Consider the following 20,000-nt stretch of genomic DNA (forward strand, 5'->3'; position numbering starts at 1 on the left):
CTTCAAACTCTTTGATCTGTGTTGATTATGACTGATGAAGGTTCTTATGAAGATATGGTGATGATGGTCATGAGGATCAAAGTGAACATGCTGTGCTCCTTATCAGAGTATAAGTGGTGATAGTGCCTCCATCAGCCCTGATACACACACCGTCCCTGACACACACTCGCGTGCTAAACACCAACACCACTGGCACGACACTCAAACACACACAGACACAGGTGCAAGTATACTCTCACCGCACGCAAGTGTAAAACGCATGTGGAATTCCGCTTTAAACGGTGTGTATCTGTGTGTGTGTGTGTATACACTATGCCATTTACAGTGGTAAATTTATTTTATTGTAAATGTGCTGCTCAAAAGTGCTGTCAACCCCCCCCCCACCCCCACTATTGTTTTCTCCCTCTTCTTCCTCCACACTGATGTGTTCCTCTTTCCTTTTATCTGCCTATTTTCCTTTACTTCATTATCCGGTGAGAGCAGAACTGCAGACGTAGGATTTTGTTTTAAACTGCAAAATCCTCCCAAACACAAGAGACCGACTGCTGGAGGATCTAATGGCATATTTATGAGGATCTTAACACAACACACACACACACATACACATATACACATACTTCACAGTAAAGATTGTGTACTTAATCATTACATGAAAAACAGAGGAATTACTCTGTGTGTATGTGTGTGTGTGTGTGTCTGTGTGTCTAACCCGTTCTGTACATGCCGCTGTGGTTCTGAGTTTCTCCTCAATCTCTTTCCCAATTTTCTGTACTGTAACCTGGGTCTGCTTTATTGCCTTCTGAGCTGTGTGGAGTCTAGAAACAGAGTGAGAGAGAAAGAAAGATAGAGAGCATAAAAATCTACCAATTTGTTATATCATCATTAAACATGTCACAAGCATCAATTTACAACTCAAGAAATACTCACAAAAACACACACTCTCTCTTGTTCTTTGCATTCACTTTTATTCTATATTCATTCTGCCCTCTTCATTCTTTCTTTATTTTCCTAGGGTTGTAAGCATTAAATCTTTTCCTCCATCTCTTCCATTAGGAAGTTTCCCTTCTCCTTTTTTTTTTATCTCTAGACGCTTTTACACGTTTAAGCGAGTGTGAAGAGGGAAATCTGGCAGTTCTTTTGCTCCCACTGTCTCAGACAGTGTTTGATGTGCTGAATATGTATCACCTGAACAAACTGACAAGGTTTTATCTGTTTTTATGCATTTCTGCCTTTTATCAGCCAATCAGAGGAGGATGTGATGGATTGCATGACAACAAGACTTCAAAAACATATAAACAAACACTCAAACCACAAACACCTGAAACAAAACAGCTTATGGAGAATCAAATCTGTATTTAAGTCTCAGTGAAACGAGGTATGGCTTCTCTCTGTTCTGTCAGTATAAATGGAAGGAGGTGTGGCTTCTCTTTTCTGACAGACTCAATGAAAGCAGGCCAATTAAAGGAGGCGTGTCAGCTTTAATTTTCTGTCAGACTCAATAAAAAGAGGCGTGGCTTCTTCAACAGCATAAAAAAAGGAGGCATGGCCTCTATCTTTTCATTTAGTATAAGTAAAAGGAGGCTTAGCCTCTGTGCCTTTCACAATACTGTTACACTGAGAATAGATAATGAAGCACATGAATTCTTGTGTGTGTGTGTGTGTGTGTGTGTGTGTGTGACCTTCATGATTCTGTTTAGTTGTTAAATAATCATTTTTTTCATGTTTATTTTCAGTTGAGGAGAAAAAACATTGGTTCATAAACACAGAGTCAAATTAACTCTATGACCTTCTACGTGGATTAATTCAGTACAGAGCTGCTGGAACAAACGCAAGAACACATGTATACACACACACACACACACACACACACACACACACACACACATACCCCTTATCCTGGTTTGTATTTGTCATTCTATTAGCCAAATAAATAATCAGCCTTGTTTGTGTTATGAAACAGATTTAGTGAGAGAGAGAGAGAGAGAGAGAGAGAGAGAGAAATGTAAAAACGGGAACATCTGGAACACAGACTACGCTCTGTTCTTCATCAGCGTTATACACATATCAGGAAAACTTCTAACATGCTGAAACACACACACACACACACACACACACACACACACACACACACACACACACAGAGTTGCAGTGTAACACAAACACAGTTATGAAAAGCAGTCAAGAGATCATTACTGCGTGTTTCACTCAGCTACCGTTCGCCTGAGAAACGAATGACATCAAACAAGACAAAGGAAAGTAACAGCGGGTTCTGTCCCAAATCACAGCAGCACCATTGACCAGTGTTCTTAATTCAATACATTTTTATGTGTATTGCTCTTTTTACAATAGACATTGTCTTAAAGCAGCTTTACACAGATAAAGCGGTAATAAGAATAAATGAATGTGTAAGTTTATTATAAGTTCACTCCTTATAATTGTTTATCCATAATGAGCGAGCCAGTGGCGACTGTGCAAAGGAAAAAAACTCCTTGGATGGCATGAGGAAGAAACCTTGAGAGGATTCAAAAGGGAACCCACCCTCATCTGGGGGGGCACTGAATGTCCATTAATTGTAGTTATGTTGTTGAGGTGTATAGTAATAGGTGCATGAATGCAGATCTATTTATGCAAATGTTCTCAGGCCAGAGGTCTCGTCCAATTCAAAAACGCATCCTAATCTGCATAACACCAACACAGTCAGCTACCTAATGCTACACGATATTAGTATCACAATAATATATCAGACCACTTTGTTAATTAATACAAGCTCGAAAAAAATGCTACATACTGTACAAGCAACAAAGTGCTGACTGTCTAATAAATCTTATTCACTACCTGAAACCTGTACAGCTAATTCAGAATATAATCCATGCCAAGACATATCAACTACTACAGCTACTGTTTCAGTCGAGGTTAACAATGCTGAAAATCCTAGCCAACTGTAACCATGGAAATAAGTTACATGTACTGCAGATGGTACAATTAATCACAGCTACATTTCCTCCACCAGTCAGGGAACCATCCCCAGCCACTCTCAGTGCCGGTCCCAAGCCCGGATAAATTGGGGAGGGTTGCGTTAAGAAGGGCATCCAGCGTAAAAACATGTGCAAAATCAAACGTGCGGAGGATCCGCTGTGGCGACCCCTAACGGGAGAAGCCGAAAGAAAGGTTTTTTTTTTTACATTTCCTCCACCATGTTTTTTTCAGTCCTTGAATAGGATAGTTAGATCTTGCGAAAAAAAAAAAGGTGACCTAAAACATGTCCTTACTTAACCTCATTTTCCCTAATTAGGCAGCCTACCTAGCCAAACTCCAGAGCTGGTAAATATTGTAATACACTAAAACCACTTAACTGATTAATGGCCTACCGCCCACACGGTTTCTTTTTTCTTGGACTTATGTACACACACACACAAGGCTACGCAACTGTGTTTTTTTAGTCACAGGAACTTTCTCTTCAAACGTCTGATGCAAACATTTAAACTCTAATATTCAAACAAACACAGGAGCTTAATCCTACACTGTGATTACACTAAACACACCGCGGGCGGCACGGGTTTTCCCTCGTGATTTAATGATCGCTCTGGCGGCGCATTAATCACGTGTTAAGCACACACTCGCATCAGAAGAGACTGAAATATCGTCTTCTGAGTATCGACATGCCGAGCTTCACCCCCTGCTTAAATACGACTCTGACTAACAAAACATCCGCTTGCTTCACAACAAGTGAGCTGAACCGCAAAATATGTGGAAGAATAACAAGCACACACACACCCTCTGCGAATATTTTAGACCTCCTGCATTCCTTCACACACACTTAACTTTACTTCTCCAGAGGATGTCAAGCTCCATAACGTCCTCATGGTAAAAGGTGAAACAGGAAGCGCTAGAAAAAAATCTTTCCTGACACTGTTATCATTCTGTACAACTGGACTCGATAAAATGCATCAACGTGGACACTAAAGACCAGATTACTTCGGCAGCCGGAAACAATCCCATTTTAAAGCCTTATTCTTACGGTTCTTCTGTGATTCAGTTTTACACAGAGCTGCTCAAAAGCCAGACCAAAACAAAACCGATCCTCTATTGAGTGACACCCAAGAAACAGTGATCACACATTACAAGAAACATTTACAAAAGAAAGATACATGAGCAACAAAATCGAGACGTTGTTACAGGTGCAGGATATGTGTGGTGTACTATCTAATATTCAATTCATGTTTATTTGTGTTGCGGTTTCAACAATGAACATTGTCTCAGAGCAGCTTTACACAGATAATGTGGAGATAAAAATTAAGATGTTCTTTATAAGTGTAAGTTTGTCCCTGATGAACAAGCCGGTGGCGACTGTGGTGAAGGAAAAACTCACTTAGATTCAGAAGGAAGAATACTTGCCACATTTCATCCTTTGTCCTAGCTACTTTATATTTACTCCTAGCCACAATAATACAATAAATAAAGGTACAGGTCTGGTTTCAGGTCACTGTTGTGTTATTTTAATTGACCAGGATTAAAGTCACTATTCTAAACCTTTGCAACTTTTCCAGCCTTCCCCCAAAAATTCTGTTTTGACTTAGTGAAGATTTGCACACTATTGCTGACACCTACTCATTTTTAGAATACAAATAAAGGAAGGCAACCAGTAAACAAAATCCTGAGGAGCCATACTGTCATACTGTAGTTCAACAGAGTCTCTGTTCTCAACACATCTGAAACACATGATGGTGGAGACGGTGTGCATAGATTCCAGCCTCATCCAAGCACCTCTACTGGAAATAAATCTATTTTGATCTGTCTGCCTCTATTTCTTACCTACAGGGCAAACAGATACCCATACAGCCTGTAAACTAAAACACGTATAGTCACTGTACTGTAGCAGAATGCAAACACTGAGCAAATATGTCTGGGACAAAATAAATAAACAAAACACGCAAATATACAAATATAAATTTTTGCGTAGGCTTTTTGTTAATTTCTTTACAGAGGGGAAAAAAACCAGCAGTAAGTAGTTAATCTTTGTGACTCTAACAACTTTCTGTTCAACTGGTTCAGCTGTTTATTTTCATGCAGCAGACGGCGCTTTATGATGACATCATGCTGCTACGGAGTGTAGATGATTCTCTAATGCACTCTCAAGGGTTGTAAAAAAAGAATGCACTTAGCATGTTCCAAAAAAAAGATGGAGAGATGGAGAGAGGAAAGACAGATGAGAGGCTTAACGAGATCAAAGACCTTGTTAAAGTGGAGAGGATCTCCTACTCTACTCCTAAAGAGCAGAAACACAGCTGTCAAAAGCAGATCAAAGAGCGACAGAACGCCAAAAACCCCCAACCTGAACTCCATTATGATACGAACACACACACACACACACACACACACACACACACACATACAAACCTGCACCACAAATACAGCAGTGATCTATGAAAGCTCAATTCTTAATAGTGTTTCGGCCCTATGATATTGATTAATTCTTTACAAAAGCAGCTCTGACAGTAGTGCAGATTTATATTAATGCACTTTTTCTGATATTGTTTCTATAGCAACAGCTCATGCTCAGGAACATTTATAAAAATGAGCATTTCCTTCATGTGGTGAAGATAAAATGTAAATGTAACATGTATGGAAGGAGTCTCAAGTGCCAGTGCTTGATAGCAGAAAATAACTGGTTTCTCAAACATTAAATTAAACAGACAAAAAAGTTTGATGCATTTTTTAAATAAACACAGCAGTGTTGTTGTTAAGTAGTTGTGGTGTAAAAGATATAAAACAATAGGGGATGAGATGTTAGAGGAAAATATTCTGGTTTATGTGTAACCTCAGCATGGGATTTAAGTACAGATGCAACATTCTTTTAAAAACTAGGTGGAGTGAAACACACACACACACTCTTTTGCTCGTGCTCAGTGCCCGAGTGAGTTCAGAGCTGAGCCACTAGTATCCCATGATTCCTCAGTGACGGAGCGTAAATCATACTGAAGAGAAAATGGCAGTCTTTTATTTAACGAGTCATTTTAGTCGCTCCTCTGCCCTGCGTCTCACTGAGCAAATATGACAAGTGAGCAATCTCACACACACACACACACACACACCTCTCCATCCATTCTTGTCTCTCTTTTTATTGGTCTCAATTGCACTTTTGTGTGTGTGTGTGTGTGTGTGTGTGTGTGCGCACGTGCACACATGAACTGCACTGCATGCGTAGTTATCGCAGAGATATGAGGAAAAGTGAGGGGTGTTTTTGTGTGTGTGTGTGTGTGTGTGTGTGTGTGTGTGTGTGTGTGTGTGTGTATAAAGGCAGGACAAGACACTGGGACATTACCCAAAACAAGAGCTCACCTGCACATGTAACAAGTAAAGTGTGCATCTGTGTAAGTGTGTGTCAGTGTGTATAAAACTATGAGAGGATGTCACTGGGCTGCTGAAATGTGCTGAAGCTCAACCATGAGAAAGTGCAATTTTGCCATCTAGTGGAGGAAACAGTTACAGCAGCACAAACAAGAACTGTGATGTAGTCAACTAAAAAAGGTACTAGTGTAAAACAATAGATAGGGTTTGGTGAAGTGTACTAGAAAGGGTTAACGTAGGAACACTATATGTAACCAAAAATGAACAGGCTGCATGCCCAAGCAGAAAACCATTGCATTGGAACAAATCTGGTTTCCAGTAGAATTATACTAAACAAACTATGAGCTAAAGATCTAAGTGCATGTGTAAAAACAGTGATGAAAAGTAATGATGATCTAGAATCATTCCCTGTACTTTCACACTGAGTGCACTAACCTAATATAGAGATGTAGTAGAGTGAGTGAGTATGTTAATGATAGTGAAGGAGTGTAGATGTGTAATGTAATGATGGAGTGTAGCGAGTGAGTATAGTGAAGGAGTGTAGATGTGTAATGTGCTAGAGACTTTCTCTGGATCAGTGGATGTACCTTAGCAGGGAAAAGACGCTGTATGTGTTCCTCACAGAGCTCTGGTCCACTTGGAGTAATGAGTTCTTCTTTTTCTCAGAGTTCTCCTGAAAAATCACACAACACAAACACACATACGCACACACACACACACACACACACACACACACACACACACACACACACACACACACACACACAAAAATGCAGGTGACAAGTCAGGGGAAAGTCTTTAGTCCACAGGGAACCTACATCACCAGGTAAGCAGTTACACACCTTCTGATCCAAATCTGCTGCATAGTAACCATCATTCAGTCCAAATATGATCTCATTAGGACACCGAGAGCGGATCTGAGAAAGAGAGACAGACAGCGAGAGATAGAAAGGGAAAGAGGAAAGTAAAAGGAAATGTAAATAAATACTTCTCTATTTATCAGTCTATGTCAGTACACTTCTTACACTGACTCTCTCTATCTATACACGTCCCACACTGTCTGCTTTTCTGTCTCTTCCTCTGTCACACTCTTCCTGTCTGCCCATGCTGAAGTTTGTCTCTGTACCTGTTGTCCAGTGTATCTCAGGCCGTCCAGGTTAACCATCCACTCTATTAGCAGTTGGTACTGTTCTTCTCGCCCACCCCAAATGCGAACAACAAAACACGACACAGATGTGTCCAACAGGTCCGGCAGCATGGCGAAATCCAAACTGCGCCATGTCGGGTTCTACACACACACACACACACACACACACACACACACACACACACACACACACACAGTTAATTCCATTATAGTAGAGTAGAAATTAAGTGAAAAGGAGATTTACATGAATTTATTAAAACAAGACAGTCTGATAATCCTCTGTGTGTGTGTGTGTGTGTGTGTGTGTGTGTGTGTGTGTGTGTGTAATGTGGTGCACAATATGTGCAGATGTTTACATAAATGTTATTTAATCTTCTTAGACCAATTTGAGGGGGGACAGAAACAGACACTGGGGGAGAGGGGGTGGGGGGGGGAGCAGAGCTGATGGCGTGGATGTGGATGTGAAAGTGGAGGTTGCCAGGTGAAGGTGCACAAATCCACGAGAGTGTGCGGGTTGCACGTTGGCGTCGAGGAAATATGTGCGTTACCGCGAGTGTGCGTGTGTGTGTGTATGTGTGTGTGTGTGTGTGTGTGTCTGTGTCCCGCTGTGAGTACGAAAAAAAGGAAAGCCGTGAAGCAAAAGTGAATGAAAAATAAATGAAATCGCTGTCTGTTGAAGCATCGCCTGTCATCTCTTTCTTCCAACAAAGAACCAGTGAGATCGGTTACAGATTTATCACATGACCACGTGATGTAGAAGCTTTAATTTAGCAAATCTTGCACATTTACTCTCTGCTCAGTGTTGGTGATCTTAAAGTTAAAATATCCCCATATAACAGATGTAGCATTTTTTTTTTTGCTACCAGTTCAGTGTTGGTCTGCTCGGCATTCACCTTTACCTGGTCTCTGCGCTGAACACCTGAAAGTCACGTGACCACACACACCACGCGTGCACTGCCTAAACAGAGACTATCTGGTCTTTATTGTTCTGTTAGATGCACAGAACATCTGCAAACTGTTCTTAGAAAGTGTGTCCACACAAGCACTTACTTATTTCATTAAATCGCAACATTTGCTGTAATATAAACGCACAAGCCGACATCACGATTGTGATACGATTAATCGTGCAGCACTAAGAAACTTATTTAAGAGGAAAAAAAAAACAGAGAGAAAGATAGCAAAAGAGAAAAATAGAAAGACAGTGAGAGAGAGAGAGAGAGAGAGAGAGAGAGAGAGAGAGAGAGAGAGAGAGAGAGAGAGAGAGAAAGACAGAGTGGGAAAGAGAGAAATGGAAAAACAGAGGAGGTCAGAGGATGGAAAAGACAATAGAGGTCAGAGGAGGTGAAAGTAAGAAGGAAAAATGGCTGTGTGCATATGTGTGTGTGTGTGTGTGTGTGTGTGTGTGTGTGTGTGTGTGTGTGCAGATATAAACAAAAGGAAGGAGGTAAGGAAACTGAATAAAATAAAGGACAATGACAGATAAGTTGCAGGTCAGACATACAGCCCAGCTTGCACATTTGATCTGCTGTGGAGAGAAAAAAGAATAAAAGAAAAAGAAAAAGTATGTGTGTGTGTGTGTGTGTGTGTGTGTGTGTGTGTGTGTGAGAGAGTAAAAAGATAAAAAAAAAAAAAATCTAGATATAAAATGACAAATGCCACGATGTGAATGTAATTTATGAAATTACCGTATTTTCCGGACTATAAGCCGCTACTTTTTTCCCACGCTTCAAACCCCGTGGCTTAAACAACGAAGGGGCTTATTTATGGATTTTTGCTGGGTTTTTCCCCGGTTTCACAAGCTTCAAGCCAAAAAAACTGAGCACCAAAACATTCGACCAATGAAATTGCGAACGGATTCAGGTGAACCAATGAAACTCTTTATATTAAATCAGATGCGCTCCCACTGAATCGGGCCGCATCACATCATAAATATGGATGATGTTCCTCTGACGTTTGACCTGCCGCTCACTCGGACTGTCTACAGGAAATGAAAATCATTCATCATGCTGAAAACATTTTTCTTGGCAACAGCGTTACGGGTTAGTCAAAGAAACTTAGAAATGAGCATCAGAAAATAATAAGGACATATTCCTCGGTCTTGCACACAAGCCGGCAGGCTATTCCCAAAATGCCGCTCTGCTCTTAAACGAGCCACAACATATTTCACCCGTTATACCATGTAAAAGCCTGTGTAAAGTTCATTAGTTTCAGTGTAGACTTCAGTGTAGGCTTATAGACAGGTGAGGCTTATTTATGGTTAAAAATAAAAATATTTGTCAAATTCAGTGGGTGCGGCTTATATGTGGGTGCGCTTAATAGTCCGGAAATTACGGTAAGTTGAAACAATGGTCTGTGTAAAAGACCTTGAGACTGATGTAATGTCCGATTTAAAATCGGACTGAAAGTGCTTGTGAGAGACATCAAGGCTTACGGTGTGTACTCACCAGTGAGTCACGAATCACTTCGCTCTTGTAAAAATCTGAAAAAGGAAGTGGAGAAAGGACAAGTTGGAACATTTCTGTACACATCTGCAACATAATCGTTTATTCCTGTCGGATTTTATCCTTTTGTGTGTGTGTGTGTGTGTGTGTGTGTGTGTGTGTGTGTGTGTGTGTGTGTGTGTGTGTATGTATACGCTTGTGACATGAATACTTTGGATGCGTCCGAACTCCTTCTCCTGAAAATCATATGAAATTAACTATGGTTTCAGAACAGTGAGAGAATCTGAGCTGTCACTCAAGAGGGTGGGCGGGACATATGAGTGAATAAGATATAAGTGAATAAATAAAATAAGATATGAAGGTTATTATCTACAGCTCCTGTACAGATAGTGAGAGTGAAGGAGTGAGAGTGAGAACAGTTTGAGTTTCACCTCTAGAGATTCGATTCTCTGAACACAGGTGCAGCGTGAAGTACGTGTCCAGAAGTGGTGAGTGGTTTCGGTTCACAATGTTCCTCGCGGCAATGCTCCTAAGGTGCCGCAAACGCCTCTGTGAATTAGAAAGAGAAACAGGAAAGAAAACATAAGAACGATCAGTACACACACAAGACAGAATGAAACAGGCCATCTTAGTGGGAGTGGCCCAATAGTGTAATAAGCAGCTGTCTGCAAACCCCCTTCAACATCTCTGCTAGTTATACACACTACGTTAACTATGGATTGTTGTTTCAGCTTTCACTTTCTACGTTAGCTTAAGATAGCACAGTCAGGTTTTTACTCACAAGGTCTAGTCAGCTTATTCACCCTAAACCAGTTTGCAATTACTAGGCCAAGTCCCATTCACGTAAAAGATCACTCCCTCACTCAGCCCTGGTTTTGCTAGCTCATTAACGAGCGTGTTCAAATGTGAGCACTGAATGTAGTAATTAATTATATAGGCGTCTATAAGAGTTGTTTGTATTTTATGTAGCTGCTAGATTGTGAGGCTTTCATTATTGAGAGCTGATTCATTAAAACAAGCCTCCTTTGTGTGTGTGTGTGTGTGTGTGTGTGTGTGTGTGTGTGTGTGTGTGTGTGTGTGTGTAAAAGCACGTGTCACTATAAAACCATGAACACATCCATGACCTCACAGTTGGACATTATAGAGAAGAGAAGCAGGACATTAATGTGCTCCAAGGAAATGTGGAGAACAATGGCTCCTTAGAGAACGCATTTTATGGATTAGTGTGAGGAAATGATGAGAGACCACGGGAGGGAGAGACCAGGAGAGAGAGAGAGAGAGAGAGAGAGAGACTCTGTCTCTGAGGTCTCACCTGACCCCCCTCCCTCCCTCTTAAGGCCTAAATCTGAGTCACAGGGTTCGCTATAGGTTTAAACACCATTCACACAAACTCTCCTATTCATTAATGTCCCGTTTTGTAATGTTTTATAGCTTTAACACAGGTCCATGCGACTCTAAACTCTGGTTTCCTCCAAAACTCCAAATTATTACTCATTACATAATTTTACAGTAAACACCTAAAACCTGTCAACTGTTATTCTTACTACTTGTCACTTTTAGGGGAAAAAAGGGTTCCTTTACGGTTCTTTAAAGGTTCCTTGAATATTTTTGGATTCTTGGGCCTCTACAGACTTCTTTCCATCTGCTTTAGGATCTACACAGAACATCAGAAACTCTAATGAATAACAGAAGAGCCAATACGAGTTCTATAATATTCTAATAACATGGAAAGGATGCAGCTGGAGAACAAGAACCAATCATGATAACTACAACAACAAGAGAAATACATACAGAAAAGGTTGTGTCTATGCATGTAATATAACAGTACACATAATGTATACACTGACCCCCTATTGATGCCAAAACAGTCCTCACCCATCCTGACACATCTGAGCTCCCCACGTGCATCAATGAGCCTCGTCCCCCACGACCCTGTCGCCGGTTCACCACTGTTCCTTCCTTGATAGATTCTGACCACTGCAGACCAGGAACAGCCCAGAAGAGCTGCAGTTTTGGAGATGCTCTGTCCCAGTCATCTAGACGTCACAATTTGGCCCAAACTCACTCAAATCCTTACGCCCATTTTTCTGTTTCTAACATCTACATCTTTGAGGACAAAATGTTCACCTGCTGCCTAATAAATAAATCAACACACTAACAGAAGCCATGATGATCATCAGAGTTCTTCACTGTGTTCTTCCACTCGGTGTTATAATGTTGTGCCTGATCTGTGTATGTAATGATGTTATGAGAAAGCTGTGGTACATTTTGGTGTTCTGAAAATTACTTCCTGAGGAAAAAAACACGCTTTAGGTGTGACTTTCACTCTGACTGAATGTCTGTATGTACGCTGTTGTTGCTTTGCATAACACTTTTTCTCTCTCTTTTCTCCAACATTCCTGAGAGGAACCTGTTTAGATTCCGGACACACACTCGTTTCCTGCTCGGGCTCAGTCCATAACACACATCAGACAAATCTTATCACACCAGTGGAATCGGTTTAACGGTCAACAGTTCACACACACAACGCACGCGTGAACAACAAGGTTGAGAAATGCATACGTGTGGGTTAATTCCCCTCACATCTGAGATATCACAATGAAGAACGTGCACATTCTTTAATCAGAAATGTCAAAACAAATTTCTTCATTGTACTAAAATTATATATAATCGCCAAGTTATTAGATATGTATAAATCTAAAATTTTCCTTAAAGAACTACAAAAACATCCCACTGTCCATATCACTGTAATAACTGTCTTATAACTATTATAATAACTATAACCATCCTTATTAGATTAGATTAGATTAGATTAGATTAGATTCAACTTTGTCATTGCGCATGTTACGGTACAAGGCAACGAAACAGCAGTGTAGCAGTGTAATATGTATATATGTACAGGTTGGTAAGGCTTTGACATATGATAATGACAGATTAATAAATAATATGATATGAATAATACAAATATGAATAAAGAGTTCACAGAAAGGCGATTATATACAATAAGTTGTATGTCTCTAAAAACATATCAATTTACCTCAGTTATCATTTTCTGTCATGTTTAATGTTCCTGATGTCACTTACATTATAGCAGCTATAAACACTCTGTTCCCTCACATCTCTCTCTCTCTCTCTCTCTCTCTCTCTTTTCTCCTCTATTCAAATTAATATATTATTTTTTAATTAGCCTTGTTAAATTAAAACTGATCAAAAATACAATATGATAAAAGCAGGTTATTTTTTTTCCTGTCAGCCCACTTGACTGAATTACTTCAGTTAGCTTAGCATAGAGTGTAGGTGAGTCCGTTCTCGCGCTCGACGATGACACAATTCCAGTCACGTGCGCGGTGTCCAAACGCACGCGCGCGCACCTGAGTGACAGACGCGTGTTTCCGTTTCAGCTGTCAATTTCCCAGCGATGAGCGCCAGAATTAACGTGTTATAAACGTAAGTTTCGGTACTTTAGACTGTTTTTCAAGCAAATCGACAAAAAAAAAAAGTTGCCCAACATTCCTGCCATTTCTGTCACAGCTTGATCGCATTAGCGTGCTAATCAGCTAGCCGTTTCCTGAGGGGAGAATAACGATCTGGAAAGTAACGGCTGTTTTTTAAAAATATAAGAGTGCTCGCGCTCGAATGGACCAATCAAATCAGTCGTATCGGAGAGTATATAAAGCCTGTCTGCTGCTGCTGCTGGAGACTACGCGGACGCAGAGGCGCACATAACAGGCGGCTCGATGATGTAGAGCCTGCAACAGAGCCTCAATGCGTCCAACGCGTTACATTTGCCCACTCCAAACTGTCCTATTATACAAACCAAACTAACAGACGCCATGGCGAGTAAGCTAACCCCTTGCGCTTTGGGACAACTTCTCATCTGTCAGGCTACAGACACTGAGGAGGAGCCTTCCTCCCACCAGCAGTTCTTTATCATCCTGGTGGCATTAAACACCAAGACATTTTAAAAGTCTTAAAGAGCTTAAAGGATGTAGGAATAAATCTGAATTCTTTTCGAGCTGAGTAAAATGAATGTATGATATATATATATATATATATATATATATATATATATATATAACGGATGCTAATTCAGTTAGCTAGGCAAGTCTAGGCCCTGGTGTGATGATGTGATCAGACCCAAAAATGTGACTTTAGTGATAAAGCTGATTTCTGAACTAAACTCCACCGCTGCATGAAAGTCAAATAAAACTGATGGCCAGGTGTGTCCTGGATGTTTTTATGTGTGTGTTTATTTCTCATGTCAGCGTTACCTGCTGGGATGTGAGTTCAACATGCACGGATCGGGAAGCTGCAGCTCCGGGATTATTGACAGGAGTGGATCCGAGAGCAAGATCCCAAACCGAGTTCATCATTATCCGTCATTTATCTTTTCATCTCAGATCACTCATCCCCGCGGAAAAGCCTTCCTTCACACACACACACACACCGCCTGGACGAGAACTCATGAGAAACGGAGAACAAAAAAGGTGCAGGTTTCTGAGCGGCTCTGCGGGATGAACACCGCTGCATCAACAAAACTAAAGTCTCCCTGACGGAAGCCATTGTCCGACCTTGATTGGGGCAAAATCCTTCCTGTGACGCTGATTGGCTCAACATTGTTGTCAATCAAACCTAAGTCCCGCGCCAAGGCGGAAGTCGTAATCTCAAACGCGATTTGCCAAAATGCGTGTCAATCAATAAAAAGAGGCGGGGAACTCTTATTTTCTTTCTGCTGGGCAAAATCCACAACACGACTGAGGTGTCCCCTCTAGTGTACACTACAGAGGGAACATAACTCCCCATATTGGTGTCTATATAGTGCACATGTAGGGAATGTGTAAGGATTTAGGATGCATCCCAAATTGTAACGTGGACCGTTATAAGGAAGAAATAATCATAAGGGATATAAACCGGAAGTGAGTAAACTTTTAAAAATAATTATTCAACATAAAATGATTTCTTGAAAATAAAAAAGATATTATTACTTATATAACAAAGTAAGGGAGGATTGTTTGATATTTAAATGCGACACACGGAAGTAAACCGTATAAACCGGAAACAAGGAGAATTAAATAATAAATAATAAATCAAATCAAATCAATGATCAAATCCAAAAAGTTGTTTCTTTTAAAAATAACGATAATTTGTATAATTAATATTTTTAAACAACAGAGAACAGAAATATATACATAAATACGTTTATAAATAAAGTTTTAAAGTAAATTCAGCTTTATATTATTAAATTATTGGTTTAATACAATTTATTAAAATGTATGTAATGTAAAAAAGATTATTTTTAATGTTGGTGTATTGCGAGGATTGTTCAGTGCTACTGTCAGCTGAAAAACAGATTTCATTATACTGTAATAAGAATCAATTATTTACACAACAAAAAAATCAGTAGTGTTATTGGTTCTTGTAACAGTGCACATTGTCCAAAAAGCGGCTTTATAGAAATAAATAGATCACAAATATTCATTTTAAATGTATGAATCAGCTTCTGTACGTTTATCTCTTATTAGATACGTTTATCTCTTATATAAGACAGTGGTGAGGAGAAACTAAGATGTTATGAGGAAGAAACCTTGAGAGGAACCAGACTCAGAGGGAACCTCATCCTCATCACCAAATGTCCATCTATTATAATGCTGTCATTCCATGTTGAGCTTATCACCTGTTCACTGATGGAGACCCAAAACACCCAGATGAGGATGAGGTTCCCTCTTGAGTCTGGTTCCTCTCAAGGTTTCTTCCTTCTGCATCCCAGGGAGTTTTTCCTTCACCACAGTCTCCACCGACTTGTTCATCAGAGACAAACTTACACTTATAAAGAACTTATTCATTTTTATCTCCACAGTATCTGTGTAAAGCTGCTCTGAGACAATGTTCATTATCAAAAGCGCAACACAAATAAACATGAAATCGAATTGAACATCTCGTGTGCATTTTTTAACATTGTGCTGAACGGAGAAGGTCCAATTCCTTTTTTTTTTGGAGTCTCGGTTCCTCTCAGGGTTCTTTTTAAACGTTCTCACTCACCACATTGTCCCTCGACATGTTTGTGCTCTGAACTTGGATGTGTGTGAAACCTTCTTACTTATAGATTACTACAGCACTGTTCATGTCTAACCCATGCAGGGTTTCATTCCTGAACTGAAAGGATGAATGAAAAGAAAAAATTAGCCAAAAATAGGAAACATTGAGTATTTGTTGTATTGCATGAGTGTGTGTGTGTGTGTGTGTGTGTGTGTGTGTGTGTGTGTGTGTGTGTGTGTAACATATGGCACATTTACAGAGGTGGGGTTTTTTTGTTTAGGTTTTTAACAAAAACAAAGACGAAGCTGCTTTAAAATGTTATTTTTATTCCAAAAACATACAAAAGTTAAATTTTCAGAATCAGCTCATTTTGTGTAAGTGTGCGAGATACAGAAATACTTTACATTTCAGCATAAACAGGATGATTATTATTGCAGTTGGTGAATGATTCATTACAGTAAACCACAATCACACACTAACACGCTGATTTACATGTTACACAGATTCGATCAGACTTCTGCAGCCGTCCGTCATCACCATACCCTGTTTTCCTTCACAACACACTCTCAGCTTCACCAAGCACCATGATCACTTCCTGTTTCCTGTCCAAACACAACCACAGTCTGTCTCTCTGCCTACAGGTGGGTCTGTTTCTGACATTGCATTGCTCGTGCAAAAGAAATTAAATAAAAAATAAAAACCATAATAAAATGATGAGAATAATAACTTACAGGATTAAATAAACCTGATTTTACACCCAGAGAGAAGATAATTCAGCCTATTTTACACCTGATCTGATTATCGCTGTTACAATAACGTTTTTACACACCCTCGTCATCACCTCAAATCAGGGCACTCAAAGAGGGGAAATGAACTTATCACTTGTGCAGACTGTGCAGGAACGTGTACGAGCACCAGGAAGCTATTTTGGATTCAGACTTCTTATTTGAGGGCTCTCAGGTCTACAGCGACTCAATCAGCTCATCTAACACTGATTTAACACTCATCTAACGTTGATATAAAACGTTTATAAAGTGTACATTGGATGCTCAACTAACACTCATCTAATGCTCATCTACTGCTGATATAAAGCTGATATTTAATGCTTATATACCATTCAATTAACTTTTATTAGATACTCAATGAACGCTCATCTAATACTCATATAACATATCTAACTCTCAACTAACGCTGATATTCGTATAAAGCTCATCAAACGCTCATTTAACGATCAATTAAAGCTCATCTCACTCTCATTACCTGCTCATATAATGCACACAAACTCTTATATAAGAACAAGATCGGCCCCAAATGTGCCCCAAGTAAGAAAATGTTCTCTGTTTCTGACTCTTTTAACATCTTAACTTGATGAATCTGAAGTTGAGTTATTACATCATCAAATATAAGAACCAATCAGGTTTTAATATGCAAAACAAGATGATGGAATACTGGAATGGCAGGGAAGAAGAGGAGTCTCGAGTTCATTTCTATATCCTCCAAGAAAAAGGTTTGTTCTTGAAACCATGCTTAGAGGGATTCAGTCGAGAGGAAGTGAGCAGCAGAGAAGGGAAGTGGACAGAATTGGAACACAGCCGTGATCACTGTCTTTATGGCTTCAGGTTTCTGTGGTCTGTGTTTGTGTTTGATGAAAAATATAATCTTCTCAGTGAATGTGGAGGATGTCAGACTCTTTCAGGCCGAAGCATGTCTTGTATTTATCGAACAACGTGGTGAGAGAGTTGATGTACATGGTGTGGTACATTTCCACCACGTCTGGACTCGGCTCCTCCAGCTTGGGCATGGTGATCGGTTCTCCAACTGAAAGAGAGACATTACGAAATGCTCGGTAAACATCACAACATCACGCGGCGAGGTGAACGTCCGTCTCGGAGCTCAGGTGACTTCAGGACGGGTTTAGAAAACTCACGGCAAGAGTCAAATCTTGCTCGATATGTTAAAAATATAAACAGTAAACACTTCACGATTTTTATAAATAAACAGCAATGCATTGTGGGTGAGATGGTAAAGATTCAGTGTGTCTCTGAATCCACGTTAAACATTAATGTTATTCACTGTGAGCTTTTAGAAAGAGCTCTGTTTTCAAACCCGACCTTGACCCGAGTCCTGAAATAGAGTCTAATCAGGACAGGCCATTAACCCGGTGTGTGTGTGTGTGTGTGTGTGTGTGTGTGTGTGTGTGTGTGTGTGTTTCTTTTCTTACCGACGGTGTTAATGGGTTTTCCATACGGGACAAAGCCCCAGGATTCGGTGGAGAAAAATCCACAGCCATGGAAGATGCAGGGAGCGAAACCCAGCAGCTTCTGCAGCTTCTTCTGAACCCAACGCCACCTGGAACCCTCCTCAAATATCACCTGCTTATACACCTCGTTCTCCCCGAATGAGTACACGGGCACCAGGTCCGCTCTGATACACACACACACACACACACACACACACACACACACACACAAGCTCAGTCAGTATCACCTCACTAACAATGTTACTAAAGCATATTACTTCTGACTTTATGTAGTCAACAATACAATTTACAGCATTTATTATCCACAGCAACTTACAATTATCTTATTTATAAAACTGAGCAGTTTAAGATTAAGGGCCTTGCTCAGGGGCCCAGTAGTGGCATTTTAGTCAAGGTGGGATTTAAACTCAAGACCTTTTGATCAGAAGTCCAACATCTTAACCACTAAGCGTCATGGTGCTAAACGGTGGCGATACACTTCTGTATTCATTATTAGTGAAATAATAGCATCAGCTACCGAGCGACTACATTTGGGTTAGATTAAAGATTTTATTTATTTATTTATTTATTTATTTATTTTATCTTAATTCCATGTGAATGAGCGAGATTGTTCTGCTTCACACAAAACACATGGATTTCCTCTATAATCCTCTTTGGAATTGCAAAAAGCTCTGTTCAGACCTTTATTAGATTCTGAAAGAGATTTACAGTCACCGTGGCAACATTAAAGCAGCCATAAACGTCTGTGGTCAGATTCGGACATGTTTTGTGTATTCAGTGTATTTGTTAGACTTATTATTTATTATGTATTATTTAATAATTGTGTGTGTGTGTGTGTGTGTGTGTGTGTGTGTGTGTGTGTGTGTGTGTGTGATTTACCCTTTCTGCAGTGCGAGTTTGATGAAGCCTTTCCGGTTCCTCAGGGTGACAGAGTTCATCCCCGGGGCGCAATTTAGAGACTCAGCAGCCCCGCCCACCACGATGACCACGGCATTCCCCGTCCCATTTTTGGTCAGGAGATAATCAATGGAGTTCCGATTAACCGGACAAATACCTGATCACACACACACACACACACACACACCCAACAAATCAGGTATCTGAAAAATGTATTCCATCACACTTTAGTAGTGAGAAATTTATGAATTTCTTCACTGGAAAAATGTAAAGCATTAGAAAAACAATTTTCAATCAGCTGTTGCTAGGCAACTGAGAAAATATACCCCCGCCTCCTCACCTCCAGACATTAAATAATCCCTCAGCAGAGGTAAGCGGAAGTTTCCAGCCAGCGTGGCGAGGGATGGCTTGATCCCGGGGAATTTCTTGGAGAATCCCGTGGCCTCTGTGGAGAAGTTACAGAAGGCTCCGAAGCAGAATATACCGTGAGGATGGTACCCAAAAATGTAGTTACGGTTAGGAGGTAAGTCATGGGTCTTGATGAGCTGTGATGAAAAAAGACATAAAAAATAAACGCCATGTCTCCTACGCCTTCCACACTCTTACTGCTGTACACACTCTGCACTCTCTGACTGACCCTTCTGGTTTTCTGATATGGGCAGTTGTTCCTTAATACTCAAGTGTTGTTTAAAGGTTCTACATTGGAACCAACAACAGAGTAAGAATTATTCAATAAAACCTTGAAGGAACCCCGAAAAAGCTCTGAAGAAAACCTGAAGGAACTTCAAAAAACCCATGAAGAAACTGCTGAAGACTGCACCAAGTACCATGTTAAACTACTGACAACTTCTAGATGTTTAGAAATTAATAA

The 20,000-nt window shown here is 40.1% G+C and overlaps 2 protein-coding genes and 1 long non-coding RNA gene across 7 annotated transcripts in view; 1 reads left to right on the forward strand and 2 right to left on the reverse strand.

The window, feature by feature from the left end:
- The window catches only part of uvrag (UV radiation resistance associated gene), a 43,785-nt gene extending 29,309 nt beyond the window's left edge, over nt 1-14,476 (reverse strand). For 2 of the 3 annotated variants that reach the window (XR_006927409.1, XR_006927408.1), the window contains exons 1-7: nt 14,208-14,476; nt 10,368-10,485; nt 9,940-9,974; nt 7,475-7,636; nt 7,191-7,265; nt 6,936-7,021; nt 710-815 (exon numbers count right to left, since the gene is read on the reverse strand). Coding sequence is in view for 1 of the 3 variants with exons in the window: in XM_046862004.1 (XP_046717960.1) it covers nt 710-815; nt 6,936-7,021; nt 7,191-7,265; nt 7,475-7,636; nt 9,940-9,974; nt 10,368-10,485; nt 14,208-14,309 (684 nt within the window). In the remaining 2 variants the exon portion in view is untranslated. The remainder of the gene's footprint in view (nt 1-709; nt 816-6,935; nt 7,022-7,190; nt 7,266-7,474; nt 7,637-9,939; nt 9,975-10,367; nt 10,486-14,207) is intronic. The other variant, XM_046862004.1, reaches the window with a different exon arrangement.
- An 80-nt stretch (nt 14,477-14,556) lies between these two features.
- On the forward strand, nt 14,557-16,698 carry LOC124393941. The gene is made up of 2 exons (XR_006927410.1): nt 14,557-14,852; nt 16,476-16,698. It is a non-coding gene; the product is annotated as an uncharacterized LOC124393941 (long non-coding RNA).
- The window catches only part of dgat2 (diacylglycerol O-acyltransferase 2), a 6,598-nt gene continuing 2,879 nt past the window's right edge, over nt 16,282-20,000 (reverse strand). For all 3 annotated transcript variants that reach the window (XM_046862007.1, XM_046862008.1, XM_046862005.1), the window contains exons 6-9: nt 19,470-19,674; nt 19,112-19,286; nt 18,194-18,396; nt 16,282-17,790 (exon numbers count right to left, since the gene is read on the reverse strand). In XM_046862007.1, coding sequence (XP_046717963.1) covers nt 17,636-17,790; nt 18,194-18,396; nt 19,112-19,286; nt 19,470-19,674 — 738 coding nt within the window. In that variant the 3' untranslated portion in view covers nt 16,282-17,635. The remainder of the gene's footprint in view (nt 17,791-18,193; nt 18,397-19,111; nt 19,287-19,469; nt 19,675-20,000) is intronic.

Source organism: Silurus meridionalis, chromosome 11 (genome assembly GCF_014805685.1).
Source record: "Silurus meridionalis isolate SWU-2019-XX chromosome 11, ASM1480568v1, whole genome shotgun sequence".
NCBI lineage: Eukaryota > Metazoa > Chordata > Actinopteri > Siluriformes > Siluridae > Silurus > Silurus meridionalis.